Raw genomic sequence first — 18874 nt, 5'->3', positions numbered from 1 at the left:
TAATATATTAATTTGTTATTCTTATGCTGTCTCAACCAGGCTGCTCAGCCCTGCATCTGCCCAGGCTCAAATCCGCAACTTCCAGCACCTTGGATTTGAAGGCAGACATGCTAGCAAGTAGGCTAAAAACAATGGATGTTAGTGTTTGTCGCTAACATGTCTCTTAAGGCAATGTTTCTCAAGGTGTGGTCCGGGAATCACTTGTGGTCCACAAGCTATCCCAAATGGTCCACGAGCAGACGTAAAATATATATAGATGAGCTGTTTGCCATATCGAACCAACTTGTATGTACATCCAAACAGTTCTGCAACACTGCCTATGTAAGCTTGAAAGTTTGAGAAACACTGTCTTAATGCATCTGGACAGAGGTTTACATACATACTGCACAGCTGGCTAAAATTACACTTGTACACAAACATACAGGTGTGTGTATTTGAATGACTTACTGCTCCTGCATTGGAAAAGTATGCCACTCTGTCCCATGTTGCAACAAAGACCCAGGAGGTTGAGAAGTTCAGCCCAGGGAAGTACTGGTTAATGTCTGTAGTGGCTTGCTGTAGAACACTGCCACTGGTGTACTGCCGGTAGGATATGTTGCCGTTGTCTTCGTTGTTAAGGTCGGTCCAGAATGGGGCAATAAGATCTCTGTGCCCATGTGCAGGGAACTGGAAAGGGATGTAACTGTACCAGGCACTGTCAAAGGTGAGGTGGCCATTGTTATTCACCTGCAAAGACAGAAACTGTTCATGGCAAGGAAAGCCTCTGTTCTTCAGCTCTACCTTCATTATTGGGCAGTATGATACATTTTTTGTTTGACATTTGGTCACCAAAGTATCATTTTATCTATTAATTCCATTTTATTCATGTATTAACTATTTATGATTTAATAAATGAAGTGTCACAAATGTGTTATTATCAAATGGCTTATATCTTTGTGTGAACTTACAAACATCTGTTGGTATGTAGCTCCAAAGAACTTGAATGGTCGAAGCAGGCTGATCACAGAGGAACTCCCATCATCCACACGACCATTCACTACGTCTCCGTGTCCATAGGGGTAGAATACAGCTGTAAATATATTTTAAGGATAAGTTGTTGATTATCTCTGCAAGGTAAACAGTTAAACATGTTTTTATTGCAAATGTAAGATATGAGAACATAAACTAAAGTAACTCTTTAAACCCTGTAAAAAATAGAGAGATATGTAGGGTGGGTGGGTGGTGATCCAATCATTTGAAGTGTACGTTGTGTTCAACTGTATGTTGATGGTGTTGTGTGTGACAAGTGACAAGGAAGTGGATAATGTGAAAAAGCAAAACACATACTGTAAATAGGCAAACAAAAAGTAAACACCTTCTTTCAACATGGCGAAAAAGGCACGTTTTTCATCCATACAACGGAATACGAAATCAATTTGTATACCGTATGTATATATGTGTGATTGTAGCAGGATTAAGGGGTGGAGCGCCCCATAATCACTCCCTAATTGGTTAGCCAATAAGTTTACCTGGCTACCATATAAAATGGTAGGTAGCGTTTGCCCAGGTGGACCCCAAGTACACCTCGCTGCAGCCTGCGGGAAGGCTTGACATCAAGCCCCGCCCACATCCAACTCAGCCATGTTTTCTTTGCCTACGTCACTCCCCATACGCTTTGGCTTTACTTCCGACAGCCCGGTAGCGAATTATATAGTATATTGTTTCATATTAGATGATAGAAACTGATGATGTAGGCTAAACACAAATTACATTTCATGCAACCACAGGGAATTTTTCATGTAGGCCTAGGCTAGTTACTGTAATTGGGTTCGTGTACCTTTTCGTTCATTTGATTTCCGGTTTTGAAACAATAACATGCACATTCAAAAAAGTGGTCATTTTAAATATTGATGACAATGTGTTCAAACGTAAAACGAGCCATATTTCATTTCATTTAGCCCTCAAAAGTAGAATGGTGTGTTGTTTCATTATCATGGACTATCAGTTTAACAGCAAGAATTCTCCATTACAACCAAATGTCGGCTACAAAGGGGCGATTTTGCTTTATTAACAGGTGAACTAGAAGCATGCATTGTGTAACGTTAACCGGTCAGATCAAGCTAGACATATCCTCATCTCAAATATAGGCTACTGCCCAGCAAGCAGCTATCGGACCACCGGTAGATAGGCTACTTGTCAGCAACCCGCGATGGTAACGTTAGGCCACCGGCAGTCCACCGTATAAATGAATAAAGAAAAGGTGGTCAAAGCTGCGGCTCGTTAGCCCAGCGGACCGCAGTAGAACCGATGTGCAAAACCTCAGCGGTCCGCCGGCGACAGCCTCTTGCCATCTGGGTGGTTAACTTTGCTGGCTCCTATCTGACGAACGAGTAGTGTGACGATGGACATGTTGGTGCTGTTGCGAGTTGTTGCACTGGTTTGAATCCACAGTTTATGTGTTGAATTACACAATAAAACGTGTTTAGCAGTAAGTTGCTGGTTTGTAGAATGTAGCAGCTCGCTCAGTCTCGTTGCGAGTTCTGGCTCTCTCTGCTGACTGCCTCCCTCTCGCCGCCAGCAATTTTAAACTGTGTGACGTAATACAAAAAAACATGGCTGACTTGGATGTGGGCTGGGCCCCGCCTTCCCGCAGGCTGCAGCGAGATGCTCCTCAGGTGGACACCTGGAAACCTGCCTCTGTCACTTCCCAACGCACGCCTTCCTGCCGGCCGCCGGTATGAGATCTCTGTGTTTTTCTCCCTCTTGCGCTACCGTTGTTACTTGTTTCGGGAGGTTAATATCTGCAATCCTGGTTTTATAGCACCATCCATGCTTGCCTCACTGGCCTCCATGCTGTCTTGGTAGGGGCAGAACGAGGCTTTGTGAAACAACGAAACGTTCGAAGCAATTGCGCCGGAATGTGTCGAGGTTTCGAAACAATCCGACACACGTAACTCCATGGTGACATCTAGTGGCCAGTTTTGCTAACATTACATTTTGACCGTGAAGCACAACTACTTAAGACGAAGAATATAAATAGCCAACATGGAACGCAAAATTTCGTCCACAGCCACGTGGTTCAGTGGTTAACACACTTGCATTCGGCCGGTGTTCGACTCCCTGCTGGTGCTTAGAAATTTCAGACTAGTATATGCGTTCAGTAACTAGAACATTTTTATATCTGCCAGTTAGATGTTTTGTTATTTCAGTTTCATAGTACATTATCCTTTGGAATATGCTGGAGAGGAAAATGCTACAATGGTTTTAAAATGTAGGCTATGCTTATGGCCCAGGGGTTTTTTTTGGAACATGTTGTAGGGAATTAAAGGATACATGTGAAGCAGGTTAGACTAATCAGGTACAACATGGGAAAAATAAACAACACATTTTTTGTATGTCAACATACATTTTTATTATAACAGTTGTTCTGCCGTCTTGGCATTTAATCTGTTTCTTGTTTTTGAATAAACCTCCCCAGCCTTGTAAAAAATTCTTTCACAAGGCACACTTGTTGCTGGCATGCACAAATATTTTTTTGCCATCACAGTTAGGTTTGGATAAACCACTCTCCTCTCCTGCCAGTATTTCAAAGGGTCAGCTGTTCTTGAAATAAAGGCATCAGTCATATATTTTTTTTACTTCTGCTACTATCTAAATATTAACGTCACTAGACTATATCTATCTAAACTATCGCTCACTGTCTGTCTAGCCTGTCAATTAATCTATATCACTAACCTATCAATCACAAGTGCACTATAAATCGTTATATCTTTATATGTCTCTATGTCGCTATATCTCTCAAAATCTCTCTCCTCACAAAAAACCCACAAAGATAGGATGTGTTTGAATGACTTTTAAGCATTCTGGGACTTTGTAATTTAGATCAAACAGGTGTTTAGGCTACTCGGGTAATTGGCTCGCGCAGCAAGTGTGCCACCTGTCCAAACCAAATTGAAACACCACGAAGCCTCACTAAGCCATGGTCACCTGACATGGGCGTTTTGAACCACACTTCGAAACACTGTTCGAAACACTTGCGTTTCGGAAGCTCGACACTGTTTCGAAACGTCAGTTTCGAGCGTCACATCCCTATGTCTTGGTGCATGGCTTGTTCCACCACGGTGCACTCTCAGGAACATACACCCTGCCTCAAGTGATGAGTCGCTGCTACACCGGTATGTAGCCTATTGAGGTATTTAACTTGTTTCTCATGTTTGTCCGGTTTTAATCTTATTTTTGTCGTGTATTGTAGGTGTTGTGGGCCTAAGTCATCTGGACGTGCATGGTGCTCACTGCTGCTTTGCTGAGTTTTGGTCCGTGTATTATCCGTTGTCAAGATATTGTTTCCTGCTTCACCGTTCGCGTGCTGTGGCACCGAAGCTAGCGGCAGTGGCGGGCGCAGACACCTGCTTTTAGTGTTGGTCTGGCGTGATCGTGAATGAATGTAATCGTGTATTAATGTGTATGACCGTAACCATGTGTTAATGTGTATGTTCATTGTTTGTTATTTGTGTCTTGTGGTGTTTGCTGTTGGTTTATGATTTTGGCACTGGTAGGAGGCCACCTATGCTGCTGCAGATCGAGATTGTGGTACCCTACCACTGTTATGTGTGTGTTTGTGTTTACCATTTATTATTTTGTTTCCAGGAGCTGAGAGCCCAAGGGGAGGGTAGAAGTACCCCTGAGGTGGTGGTGTCCCATACCTGTGTGCTGTGTTCACGTGTGCTCGTTGCAGTGGATCTTTCTTGCAGTGTGTAGTGTGTGTGTGTGTGTGTGTGTGTGCGTGCACGTGTAAGTGGTTGGCTTCCTGGGATTCCCCCGGCCTATGGTGATCTGCCTCCCCCAGTAAACCTCAGCCCTGGTATCCTTCTATCTGTTAGTCGTTTTGTAGTAACTATTTGTTAATAAATATACTTTTATGGATGGAACCACGTCTCTTGCATTCTGAGTAGACGAACTTGTGTGCCATTACTTAATCTTGTTACAATTGAATCAATACTTCTCTGGGTGAAATTCCCAGAGTGGCGTAGTCAGGCTATCTAAAATACCGCTCTTGCCACATATATAATAATGCACACTCCGACAGTTGGCACAAACATATTAAAACATCTCCTCTGCTATATTCATTTTTATCATAAAAGTTACATAGCTAGAGCTGAAACTGTGGCTTAAATGCATTCATTTGCATTAATCTGAAATCATTGCCTACCTTGTGCCACTGACAATTCACCTGTTAAAAAAGAACATAGCATATTAGCATCAATAGAAAGAACACAAATACTGTAAATGAAATCTAATGTTAGATCCAGTGTGAGTGGAGGAATGTGCCTGAACCAGCTTCAGGAGGCCAGACTAGTATATGCGTTCAGTAACTAGAACATTTTTATATCTGCCAGTTAGATGTTTTGTTATTTCAGTTTCATAGTACATTATCCTTTGGAATATGCTGGAGAGGAAAATGCTACAATGGTTTTAAAATGTAGGCTATGCTTATGGCCCAGGGGTTTTTTTTGGAACATGTTGTAGGGAATTAAAGGATACATGTGAAGCAGGTTAGACTAATCAGGTACAACATGGGAAAAATAAACAACACATTTTTTGTATGTCAACATACATTTTTATTATAACAGTTGTTCTGCCGTCTTGGCATTTAATCTGTTTCTTGTTTTTGAATAAACCTCCCCAGCCTTGTAAAAAATTCTTTCACAAGGCACACTTGTTGCTGGCATGCACAAATATTTTTTTGCCATCACAGTTAGGTTTGGATAAACCACTCTCCTCTCCTGCCAGTATTTCAAAGGGTCAGCTGTTCTTGAAATAAAGGCATCAGTCATATATTTTTTTACTTCTGCTACTATCTAAATATTAACGTCACTAGACTATATCTATCTAAACTATCGCTCACTGTCTGTCTAGCCTGTCAATTAATCTATATCACTAACCTATCAATCACAAGTGCACTATAAATCGTTATATCTTTATATGTCTCTATGTCGCTATATCTCTCAAAATCTCTCTCCTCACAAAAAACCCACAAAGATAGGATGTGTTTGAATGACTTTTAAGCATTCTGGGACTTTGTAATTTAGATCAAACAGGTGTTTAGGCTACTCGGGTAATTGGCTCGCGCAGCAAGTGTGCCACCTGTCCAAACCAAATTGAAACACCACGAAGCCTCACTAAGCCATGGTCACCTGACATGGGCGTTTTGAACCACACTTCGAAACACTGTTCGAAACACTTGCGTTTCGGAAGCTCGACACTGTTTCGAAACGTCAGTTTCGAGCGTCACATCCCTATGTCTTGGTGCATGGCTTGTTCCACCACGGTGCACTCTCAGGAACATACACCCTGCCTCAAGTGATGAGTCGCTGCTACACCGGTATGTAGCCTATTGAGGTATTTAACTTGTTTCTCATGTTTGTCCGGTTTTAATCTTATTTTTGTCGTGTATTGTAGGTGTTGTGGGCCTAAGTCATCTGGACGTGCATGGTGCTCACTGCTGCTTTGCTGAGTTTTGGTCCGTGTATTATCCGTTGTCAAGATATTGTTTCCTGCTTCACCGTTCGCGTGCTGTGGCACCGAAGCTAGCGGCAGTGGCGGGCGCAGACACCTGCTTTTAGTGTTGGTCTGGCGTGATCGTGAATGAATGTAATCGTGTATTAATGTGTATGACCGTAACCATGTGTTAATGTGTATGTTCATTGTTTGTTATTTGTGTCTTGTGGTGTTTGCTGTTGGTTTATGATTTTGGCACTGGTAGGAGGCCACCTATGCTGCTGCAGATCGAGATTGTGGTACCCTACCACTGTTATGTGTGTGTTTGTGTTTACCATTTATTATTTTGTTTCCAGGAGCTGAGAGCCCAAGGGGAGGGTAGAAGTACCCCTGAGGTGGTGGTGTCCCATACCTGTGTGCTGTGTTCACGTGTGCTCGTTGCAGTGGATCTTTCTTGCAGTGTGTAGTGTGTGTGTGTGTGTGTGTGTGTGTGCGTGCACGTGTAAGTGGTTGGCTTCCTGGGATTCCCCCGGCCTATGGTGATCTGCCTCCCCCAGTAAACCTCAGCCCTGGTATCCTTCTATCTGTTAGTCGTTTTGTAGTAACTATTTGTTAATAAATATACTTTTATGGATGGAACCACGTCTCTTGCATTCTGAGTAGACGAACTTGTGTGCCATTACTTAATCTTGTTACAATTGAATCAATACTTCTCTGGGTGAAATTCCCAGAGTGGCGTAGTCAGGCTATCTAAAATACCGCTCTTGCCACATATATAATAATGCACACTCCGACAGTTGGCACAAACATATTAAAACATCTCCTCTGCTATATTCATTTTTATCATAAAAGTTACATAGCTAGAGCTGAAACTGTGGCTTAAATGCATTCATTTGCATTAATCTGAAATCATTGCCTACCTTGTGCCACTGACAATTCACCTGTTAAAAAAGAACATAGCATATTAGCATCAATAGAAAGAACACAAATACTGTAAATGAAATCTAATGTTAGATCCAGTGTGAGTGGAGGAATGTGCCTGAACCAGCTTCAGGAGGCCTTACCCATCATCAGCATCACTGCGGATAGCACACACACACAAACGGCAAAGCCCATGGTGACTGCTGCACCTGGTCTCTCTCACAAATAGGATAGGGTCCAGACCTCTAATATCTAGACATATAGAGACATATTTAGTCTTTTGTTCAGATAAAAAATGACATAATTACCCTTGTTGCCAGAGAGTGTAAGACCCTGATAATTAAGATAGTAAGCATTAATTGTGCATCTATGTTTCTTCTTTTCTGTGTCTATTTTCCTATTATGTGTAGTGGCTGGTCTCAAACTTGTTCTTTATGCCTTCATTCTCCTCAATTCTCCCTCCTACCAGCTGGTGTCACTGGTGTTATGCAACCTTGATATTGGAGCACTTGTGACACACACACACACACACACACTTCTACAGGGTAACTAGTCTCATTGGCCCTTACTGAAACACTGAATGGGTTTTGCCCTTTTTCTATGATTGACAGCACTCTGGTCATGCTGTTTGAAGACCTCTGTCTAGCTTGAGTGTTTTCAATCATATCATCTGATTTTGTTACAAAGGGCTGACACTAATGACCCAATTCTCTTCAGAAATTCTATTTATGTGATTAGTCCCAGTCAACTAAAATACATTTCTCTGTCTCATCTATAAAGCTTATCTGTGCGTTGGGGAACCCACAAGCTTGAGCTAGTGTTACAAATCTTGCATGGCCTTAGGTTAGAGCAGTAGTCCCCAAACTACGGCCCGCCACCTCATTTTGGGTGGCCCCCCAAAACATGTCCGTAGTATATATCACCCGGCCCGCACGGGAGTACAACATCGTCAAACTAAAACCTCCGCAATTTCCCCCATTCGTTCTCTATGGCGAGTCAGAACAGTACACATGTAATACTCTTTTTGTCCACCGGTGGTTGTTTTGGTGCTGTTTTGCGTTTGCCATCGAAAACGGAATGAAATGTAGGCCTACCTGCAAACAATGTAGGAGGCCTATGCTGACTGCATCAGTGCTCAAAGTATTTTAAAAATGTATCAATTAATTGTTAATAACTAACTAACTTCTATTCAAGTCATATTTCTGGGACTTTCTGGGATAATTATTTCTATTTTTTATTCACTCGTTCAAATGTTCATACAAAGAGTTCACAAAGTTCTCATCAGGTGACTGAAAGTTAGATTGGTGGTCATTTCAGACCACTTCATCACTTCATAAAATTCTCATAGTTTGAGAACTTTAAATTATTTGTAGGATATTCACAACTTGAGCTGTGCAAAGACACAGAATTCAGTTCACAGTTCACACATTTTTTAATAAAATATACTTTTGGGACTCCCTGCTAATACTTTTGGGAATGCAAACATTTTTTTTATTAGTATTATTTAATTTTACACTGATATGGCATGATAACAATATAAACACAGCTAACAATGGTATTAAATTGCAATAGGCCATGATTAAATGTAATAGAATATTCAACTAAGGTAGACTGCTGTTGTTCACAGCACTAAGCTATTTATGGTTACTGATATAGAACTACTCCGAGTCTCTGGCCCTCTCTTGGAGCCAGGCATAGTGAGCTGGCATTCGGAAGAAAAAGTTTGGGGACCACTGGGTTAGAGGTAACAAAAGGTTACAAAAATTAAATTAAAACAACATCAGTAAATTCATATAAATCATCATTGTGCATCTAATTTAAAATTATTAAAGGCAAATAAATGTGATTTCATTTCAACTTAAAAGAGTAAATCCATATTAATAACACACACACATTGTTTTAATTCTAGGTTAATAGCTTAAGAGTGGTTCCTCTTAAACTGACACTCTTAAAAGGACACTAATGTTTTATTTCAGCATCATGCAAATTAATTCACCTCCATTTACTTTTAGAAAGACTTTGCTTTTAGTTTGCACATCTGCTGTCAATCATGCCCTGCCCATCCTACACCATCAGGTTCGGTTCATTTTTATTTATATTTTGTGACATCCAACCGGCACCCACCCTTCATATTTGATGATGCAGACTGGTCTCTTGCTAAACATTTGTAGCGTCAGGTCACACAAGCAAGATAAATGATGCTACAAATCCTGCTCACATTTTGATGAGGGACCAGGGCCAGTTCTCCCTATAGGCACACTACGCAAGTTACGGAAGTTGTGTAGGGCCCCGCAAAAAATGAAGACTCCCTCCCCCATCTCCCCTTGAGTCAAGCTAGTGACAGTTAGTGACAGTGTATAGTGTCTCATACATTATCTGGAAATGCAATTCCAAGGAATTACCAGTGCATGAAAATGCTAAAGTGGTGATATAAAATATCATGTATAGTTAAAACAGATAATACAGAGATAGTTACTACGGAGATGCAAGGATAGACATGGTGGTTGCATAGCTTAATAAAAGTTGATAGTTTAAAAGTAGACTGTTTAAAAGCTGAATGTAGATAGTTTAAAAGTTGTTGATAAACAGTAGATATTTTAAAAGTTGTTGATAGACAGCTAGTTTAATAGATAGTTTAATGATAGTTTAAAAGTAGACCGTTTAAAAGTTGAAGGTAAATAGTTTAAAAGTTGTTGACAGACTGGAAGTTTAATGAATGTTGATATTCAAATAGTTTAATGGCTGTGTATAGGTAGATATTTGACGATAACTGAAAGTTGGAATGGCTCTAATGTTTGCTAACAGTTATGCTAAGATTTTTAATTATGCTAACCATGCTACTTAGCTAATGTTTTATAGTAGTGCTAGCAATGCTAACATGCAAACCATGTTTCTTAGCTAACTTAGCTAACGTTTTCTAGCAGTTTTGCTAAACATGCGAACTATGTTAGTAATGTTAACTATGCTAACCATGCTACTTAGCTAACTTAACTAACATTTTCTAGCAGTTTTGGTAAACATGCTAACTATGCTAACTATGTTAATATGCTAACAATGCTAACCATGTGACTTAGCTAAACTAGCTAATCATTTTTAGTAGTTATGCTAACTATGCTAACTAGCATGCTAACATGCTAGCATGCTAACTATGCTAACCATGTTACTTAGCTAACTTAGCTAATCATTTTTAACAGCTTTGCTAAAAATGTTAACAATGTTAGCAATGCTAACATGCTAACTATACTAACCATGTTACTTAGCTAACTTAGCTAATCATTTTTAGCAGTTTTGCTAAAAATGCTAACAATGTTAGCAATGCTAACTATGTTAACCATGCTAACTAGCTACAGTGGGTAGGAGTCATAGTTGATGACAAGTAACAGTTACAATGGCTGAACAGTTTAAAAGTTCAGTAGTTTAAAGGGTTAAATTGTTTAACAGTGAAATATTGTAGTGAGGACTTTTATTTTGAAACAGTTTTTGGCAGAGGAAGCAGTTGAACAGGATGTGTAGTCTTAATAGGGCCAGTTTGTATGCTTAAAGCCTGAGACTGGCAGTTGATCCAGGTGGCCTGAACACCTGCCATAGGATTCTAATTGCTGTGATGTCATAAAGGGCAATGTTAAGTCAATGGGGAAATTTTGATAGTTTTTAATTAATAGTTTAAAAAGTATAAAAGTTACAAAGATGAAAAATACATACAAGGGCATAGGTTTGGTCTCAGCTTTGGTGGGGACACATCCCCAACTCCTGTTGTCACAATACCAACATTAGTGTTTCAATACCAATACTAAGTGAAGAATCTCAATTTCGACACTTTTACGATTTTTTAAAACTTGATTTGGTTTGTGTGATTTGTATAGAATTTGATTGACCCTCCACACACACACACACACAAACACAGACATACATAGAAAGTGATGATTGTCATCAGTGTTGGGCAAGTTACTTCAAAATCGTATTATGTATTACTCATTACTGTACTTTCAAAGTAATTTGTTACATTATAATATGTATCTGAATTGTAAGGCATTACACTACTATTGTATTACTTTTGAGTTACTTTCACCAAAATATCTAGAAATATGCAGTTTATTATGCTCAATGCAGCTCATTGCACTTCTAATGGAGGGTGATGTGGTATAACATAATGACTGAGCTAGGCTTAAGGCTAACAACAGTAGAATGCAATAGGCACAGTGATGGCTCATGATGCAATACAAGGAACAATCATAGCCAGAATTTTGTTAAAAGCAGACCAAAGGTCAAAGTCTGGTCAATTGTGATAGAAATGCTGTAACTTAGGCTTAGGCCTACTCATTAAAATTAACAGAGAGCCCACTACCTGTATATTGCAACCCAAAACTTAGACTTGGTGGTTGCATAGCTTAATAAAAGTTGATAGTTTAAAAGTAGACTGTTTAAAAGCTGAATGTAGATAGTTTAAAAGTTGTTGATAGACAGTAGATAGTTTAAAAGTTGTTGATAAGCAGCTAGTTTAATAGATAGTTTAATGATAGTTTAATAGATAGTTTAAAAGTAGACTGTTTAAAAGTTGAAGGTAAATAGTTTAAAAGTTGTTGACAGACTGGAAGTTTAATGAATGTTGATATTCAAATAGTTTAATGGCTGTGTATAGGTAGATATTTGATGATAACTGAAAGTTGGAATGGCTCTAATGTTTGCTAGCAGTTATGCTAAGATTTTTAACTATGCTAACCATGTTACTTAGCTAATGTTTTATAGCAGTGTTAGCAATGCTAACATGCTAACCATGTTACTTAGCTAACTTAGCTAACGTTTTCTAGCAGTTTTGCTAAACATGCTAACTATGCTAGCAATGCTACTTAGCTAACTTAACTAATGTTTTCTAGCAGTTTTGCTAAACATGCTAACTATGCTAGCAATGCTACTTAGCTAACTTAACTAATGTTTTCTAGCAGTTTTGCTAAACATGCTAACTATGTTAGCAGTGCTAACATGCTAACTATGTTAACCATGTTACTTAGCTAACCTAGCTTATCAGTTTTAGTAGTTATGCTAACTAACATGCTAACAATGTTAACATGCTAACTATGTTAATTATGTGACTTAGCTAACCTAGCTAATCATTTTTAGTAGTTATGTTAACTATGCTAACTAACATGTTAACAATGTTAACATCTTAACTATGCTAATTATGTGACTTAGCTAACCTAACTAATCATTTTTTGTAGTTATGCTAATTAACATGCTAACTATGCTAACCATGTTACTTAGCTAACTTAGCTAATCATTTTTAGCAGTTTTGCTAAAAATGTTAACTAGCATGCTAACATGCTAACTATGCTAACCATGTTACTTAGCTAACTTAGCTAATCATTTTTAGCAGTTTTGCTAAAAATGCTAACTAGTATGCTAACAATGCTAACATGCTAACTATGCTAACTTGCTACAGTGGGTAGGAGTCATAGTCGATGACAAGTAACAGTTACAATGGCTGAACAGTTCAAAAGTTCAGTAGTTTAAAGGGTTAAATTGTTTAACCCTTAGAACCCGATTGACGCAAAGTGCGTCAAAAAACACACCCTTTCTTCTCTGTTACATTGCTCCGCGACTGTTCGTCACAACGAGATAAAACCTTTATTTTATGACAGAGAAGAAGTGGGGCTTTCCAAAGAGACTACGCACTTGTCTGTACAATCAAGTATGAAAATTTAAAAAAAATCATGAAATTAAATAAAATTGCATCATATTTAAAGTCTATACTTCTCGGCGTTCACCTGCGCACCCATTACTCTCATTTGAATTACTCGCGAACCCGTGATCGCATAGATATGGCAAGCATATCAGATGAAAGAGGAGAAACAGGGCTATCCACTGGTACCATATCGATCTTTCTGGCTTATAAAAACAGACGAAGTGACTGCAAAATATTAACGTCATGTACACAAACCAACGCTGCACACCCATTACTCTCGGAGTAATTACTCGCGGACCCGTGATCGGATATATATGCCACGTATGTTAGATGAAAGAGGAGACACAGAGCTATCATTTGATACCAAATACACCCTTCTGGGTTATAAAACAGACGAAGTGACAGCAAAATAATAACTTCATATAGCTGGACTTACCCCACGTTTTTGTCTGTTTTTGTGGCAAAGCATGTTTATAATCCAACGCTATCGTGTGTTTCTCTATGGCAAAACATGTTCATAATCCGGTTTTGAGATCCTAGCAAATTCCTGCATGGCATCCAATTCAAGGCTCACATTGCATCCCAATTTGTTCAACAAAGAAACACCTTTTTTGCCTTTACTTTGTTCATGGCAATGCAGTAAAAAGTTGAGAATCATCATGAGTGCATACACCATAGTCACACATGCTAACAGGCAAACTTGGGTCAAGTCAGGTCAGATCAGTTCGTGTCACAGATATGGAGCGCAGAATGGTCATTTTTCATCGCTAAATAAATAATGGCATTTATTTCCGTAAATCACACACCACATATTTCTGTAAATTGCTCAGCCCCAGAGTATCCCTCCAACATGGCAATTATATTGCCCGTTTCAGGACAGTCTGCCCTACACACACATGAAATGCATGTAGAGCTATGAGCTTGTTGTGGTGAGATACAGGTCAAAATATACACATTTTTATAATATGATTTTTATATTTTAATTCTTTAAAAATCAAAATAAAATCAATGCTAGTACATGAAATGATGGCAGATCTGGATAGCCTAGACTCTGCTGAAAAAAACAATATATAATATGTGTGTGTGCCACTTACAATGACCAGAATAAATCCTTATGAATAAAGGTAGTGAAAATGCCCTAAAAACAGCTTAGGGTTCTAAGGGTTAATAGTGAAATATTGTAGTGAGGACTTTTATTTTGAAACAGTTCTTGGCAGAGGAAGCAGTTGAACAGGATGTGTAGTCTTAATAGGGCCAGTTTGTATGCTTAAAGCCTGAGACTGGCAGTTGATCCAGGTGGCCTGAACACCTGCCATAGGATTCTAATTGCTTAACGGCCGTATTATGATGTCACAATAGGCAATGTTAAGTCTATGGGGATTTTTTTCTTTAATAGTTTAAAAAGTATACAAGTTTCAAAGTTGAAAAGTCATACCAACCCGATCTGTTTGAAGACCTACGTTACAAAGTTTGAATGAAGTTTCTAAGTTAAACTGTTCAAGAGAAATTGTGTACGGAAAAAGTGGTAAGCGGAATAAGAAGAAGAAGAAGAAGTAGAAGTTGCCTAGGAAGAACAGTACAGTGCATTTTCATGCACTGTAATAATAATAATAAGAAGAAGAAGCCTAGGAAGAACAGTACAGTGCATTTTCATGCACTGTAAAAAGCCTTGGAAGAACAGTACAGTGCATTTTCATGCACTGTAAAAAGCCTTGGAATAACAGTACAGTGCATTTTCATGCACTGTAATAAAATGCCTTGGAATAACAGTACAGTGCATTTTCATGCACTGTAATAAGAAATTTTGGAAGAACAGTATAAGAAAGAATAAGAATAAGAATAAGAATAAGAAGAAGCCTAAGAAGAATAGTACAGTGCATTTTCATGCACTGTAATAATTTGAAACCGTATTACCCCTTCAGGGCATGAGCAGTGTTGTGTGTAACGCGTTACAAAGTAATCAGGGGGAGCCAGTCCAGCTTTGTCCAGCCATGTCTTTGGCAAGTAGGCCTAGCCTACTACTGTTGTCACAGGCACAAACAGTCATCCAGTTGGCTACTAGCACAACCAGATATGTCAAGCATCAAAAGCAAGCAGCCCAGACCCTAAAACTGGGCATTTATAGCTATGAAGGTGATTCACACAATTATTTTTCTTTCCCCAAGCCCTTTATTGGTCAAACAAACTATATAACGTCTGTAGACAAAAGGGATGGGATTGTATTGGGAGCACTGGGGTGTCCGGTGCGACTGTAAAATAAATGGTTACATTTTGGCCCTCAGGTAGGAGGGCCCCTTAGTAGAATTTTCCTTAGGGCCCCATGGAGGTCTGAACCAGCACTGGTGAGGGAAAATCTGGCCATTTTCAACTCTCTCTCTTGCTCTCTCTGTCACTATTGTGGACTTTGCTGAAATTCAACTGGCATATGCTGTATAGGACCTTAACTGTTTCATTGGAAATATATTGCTTGTTCTGTGTAAAATCTGTATTAAAAGTTTTAAAAGATGTTTTCAAACAATGGTATTGAAATTCCTTGGTGTTAAATGTACATTGATTCCACAATTTGACATTTAAATATCCATTATTAAAATCATCAGGAATAAATTAATTTTGATTAAATCACAGTAACAACTGTATGATCCATTGATTGATCTTTTTTAATTGTTTGATGACGCTAATTTAGTTATGCATCGAATATCTACCGTAATTAAATAATTTACTCAAAGGTGCACCTACCAGTATTCAGGCTCAGGTTGTACAGCGCTCTTGTTCTTCACACCCAAGTTTCCTTTGAATCTGTAAGGTCTAGTCCAGCCCATCTGTTTTATACAGGGTGTAGATTTGACGCCTAACGCCTAAACCAGTTCCTGAGATTTACTGGAAAGCATTCTTAAGCTGCTGATACGAAGGTAAACTCTTTGTTACTGTCTTATGTTTCAATTGGTTGTGATGAACTCTCATTTTACCACAAAAACTATTGCATTTGCACACAATTCAAATGGGTCATTCTTGGCAAATAGTGCCATTTGTGTCCCCAGGATATAATCAAGTATAAGTTGTGTAAAAATGGGTTGATACTTATTTTCTCAAGCTTGATTATGGTATATAAAACAAGGTTTTACTACAAGGTTTTTCTCTCCCCGTGTTACTCTGATGAAAATCCTTTGAATGTTTCCCTAGTCACCTGACTCTCAAGAAGTATAATGCATTATCGGGGGGAAAGCAACTACATGGAGCTGAGTTAATGTCTGCCTTTAATTAACACTTTTGTGTGATGAACTTACTGATGTGGTAAAGCGTATCATGTCCACCATGTTACCCTTATTGAAAGTAGAAATTAACATTTTTGTGATTTTGAAGATATGCTAATTCATATGTTAAAAATTATATTTTGCAGTCACCATGTGATACCTTGTTGTTTATCACGAGTAATAATAGCCGACTTTAGCCAAATTAGCTGCCCTGGCATTATTGCTATCCGACCCGTTACTGTTATTGAGCTGGCCCAATATATTGTCCTTCTTCAGATAAAACAATGAAGTCAGTGAAACATTTTGGCGAGGTTTAATACACCCTCAAATGGCACCATTTGCCAAGAATGACCCCAAAAACTAATACAAACTTAAACGCAGAGTGAAAATCTTAAAAACTTTATTTGTATACGTAGAGGGATCAGTTGTTTAGTACACATGGTGCATGGGTGCTGTGTGTCAGTTCAGTTTATTTTGTGCCTGCAAATATACTTGTTGGGACCAAACCAAACCAAACACACCGGAGAGGTAGCTCACTTGCCCTTCCTTCAGAATTCTCAGAGAAACTCTGAGGCTGTTCCCACTTTGCTTGTTTCCAGTTTTCGGAGCCTGGGCTGCCTACAGAGAGCTGCCTGGGCTGCCTTTCTTTACAGTGCACTCACGGAACGGGCAGCTAACGGATCTTGAGGAGATTATGCTGAATGTGACAAAAATATATTGGGCTGACTGCACCTTTAAAGGATGGATAAGACTTTTCAGTACTTTGGATAAGACTTTACAGTATATGGCCAGCCAGCAGACGAGTTAGACAAACTCTCTTCCAAGTCCTGACCGGTGTCGCTATTTTATAGCGCATTTAACATGCAGAGTGCAACCATGATAGCACTAGTGCTAGGTGTTGCAGGCTAACTCGGAGCTGAACTATGACATGTAATAACAGCTCCTAGTAGTTCGCAAAGTTTCATTCATTCCTTCATTATTAGTTTAGACATATTTAACATCGGACATCAACTGACTTTAGCTAGCATGACTGACTGACTTTAGCTAACGAAGTGTTTGCCGCAGACGTAAACAAATTTAGACGCCGGGTCCCACAGCCTCCCATCGGGATTCTCTCTTCTGATTGGAGCCACAAACCCCTTCTTTTCCCTTCCCTTTCTTTTTGTGGCAACATACTAAACCGCAAATCCTTATTTTTTGTTGTTGCAAAATACAACACAGCAGCTTTTAGGCATGGTGCCTGCTCATTGAAGTAACCTACTGTTCTGTCAACAGTAGTAGCAAAGTGCCTACTTCCTTCACCTGAAAAAGGGCGTGGACGTTCTGGGACTCATTAGCATATCACTGGTGACGAGACGCTCTACTCATGTATGAGGTGGAGCTCCCCTGAAACTGGTCCCCTTGGAAACAGTGCAGTGCAGCGATAAACGTCCTACGTAAATAAGCATACAGTGGGCATCGCTTTCAAATGACCACTTCATTCGCGCATTACGCGGCGTGAAGCTGCGTGAAGCTTTAGTACCACTTTCAGCCACTGTGCGTCGCTCTGCCACTGTACATCGCTCTGCCTGCCGTCCATTACATAATTGTTGCCGAGAGTAATCCCAGCCTACGAATTCAATAACAAAATAAATCATGCATAATTAAACATTACCTCGATTTAGGCTACTTGGGTATGGCTTAAGATTTGACTACACGGTGGTAACGAAAATCGAAATTTGCTGTCTACATTATTGTCAGTGTTGGGATTAAAGCAAATACGCAAATCAAAACAGTGGTGTGATAATTGAGCCAATAGAGAAATAACTGTTCAGAATTCACCTGTAGCCTTGGGTAGGCTTCTGCAGAAAACAATGTTGTTGCCGATTTAATACTATCTGGCGACGTTTTTAACAGGCTACGCAATAGAGGCTTAGACAACTATGACCCACGTTTTGGTTTCGTAAATTAATTTGCCCTACTTCTTGACTGCAATGTAGTCAATTGACATGTCATGACATGTCATGGCTTGACATGTCATTTTTATTTTTCTGTACAATAAACAAATACATCTGCTTTATGCCGCAGAATTACATTCATATTTGGCTGACTGCAGACGCGCCACTTCCCTCCCCATATTCCAAGATTAAGATAGTAGCCTATACAAAAAGCACTTCATACTATCATAAAAAAAATAGTTAAAAAGAATAGCTATTTGCAATTTGACAAAACACTGGTCCTCATTTTGCGAATGTGAGGACGATATGAGCCTGTTGCATTTAGTTAGATGTCCGAGTCACGCATAATGTTTGAAAACCACTCCCAGATAGCAGACGGGCATTGAAACTATGTAGAATCAACATTACATTGTCAACCATAAATCATTGAATCAATGTCGGATTTCGATGTTGATTTAACATCAGTTTGCACCTCAGTTAATATTGAAACAATGTTGATTTATTAACTATAGACCAGCGGAATTTCAATTGTATTTCAATTAAAATAAATATTGAAACAATGTTGAAATTACAACCAAACTAAAGATCAATGCGATTTCAATTCATAT

General features: G+C 39.2%; 1 protein-coding gene across 1 annotated transcript in view; it reads right to left on the bottom strand.

Annotated features, from left to right (window-relative positions):
- LOC125296550 (alpha-tectorin-like) overlaps positions 1-15864 on the bottom strand; it is a 30292-nt gene extending 14428 nt beyond the window's left edge. Inside the window, 6 exon segments of the mRNA XM_048246514.1 lie at positions 448-726; positions 948-1069; positions 5189-5209; positions 7398-7418; positions 7542-7650; positions 15815-15864. Coding sequence (XP_048102471.1) covers positions 448-726; positions 948-1069; positions 5189-5209; positions 7398-7418; positions 7542-7593 — 495 coding nt within the window. The 5' untranslated portion in view covers positions 7594-7650; positions 15815-15864.
- Positions 15865-18874: the final 3010 nt, after the last annotated feature.

The sequence above is a fragment of the Alosa alosa genome, chromosome 6 (genome assembly GCF_017589495.1).
Source record: "Alosa alosa isolate M-15738 ecotype Scorff River chromosome 6, AALO_Geno_1.1, whole genome shotgun sequence".
Classification (NCBI taxonomy): domain Eukaryota; kingdom Metazoa; phylum Chordata; class Actinopteri; order Clupeiformes; family Clupeidae; genus Alosa; species Alosa alosa.
The sequence above is the reverse complement of the archived record's forward strand: the minus strand, read 5'-3'. Positions and strand labels throughout refer to the sequence as shown.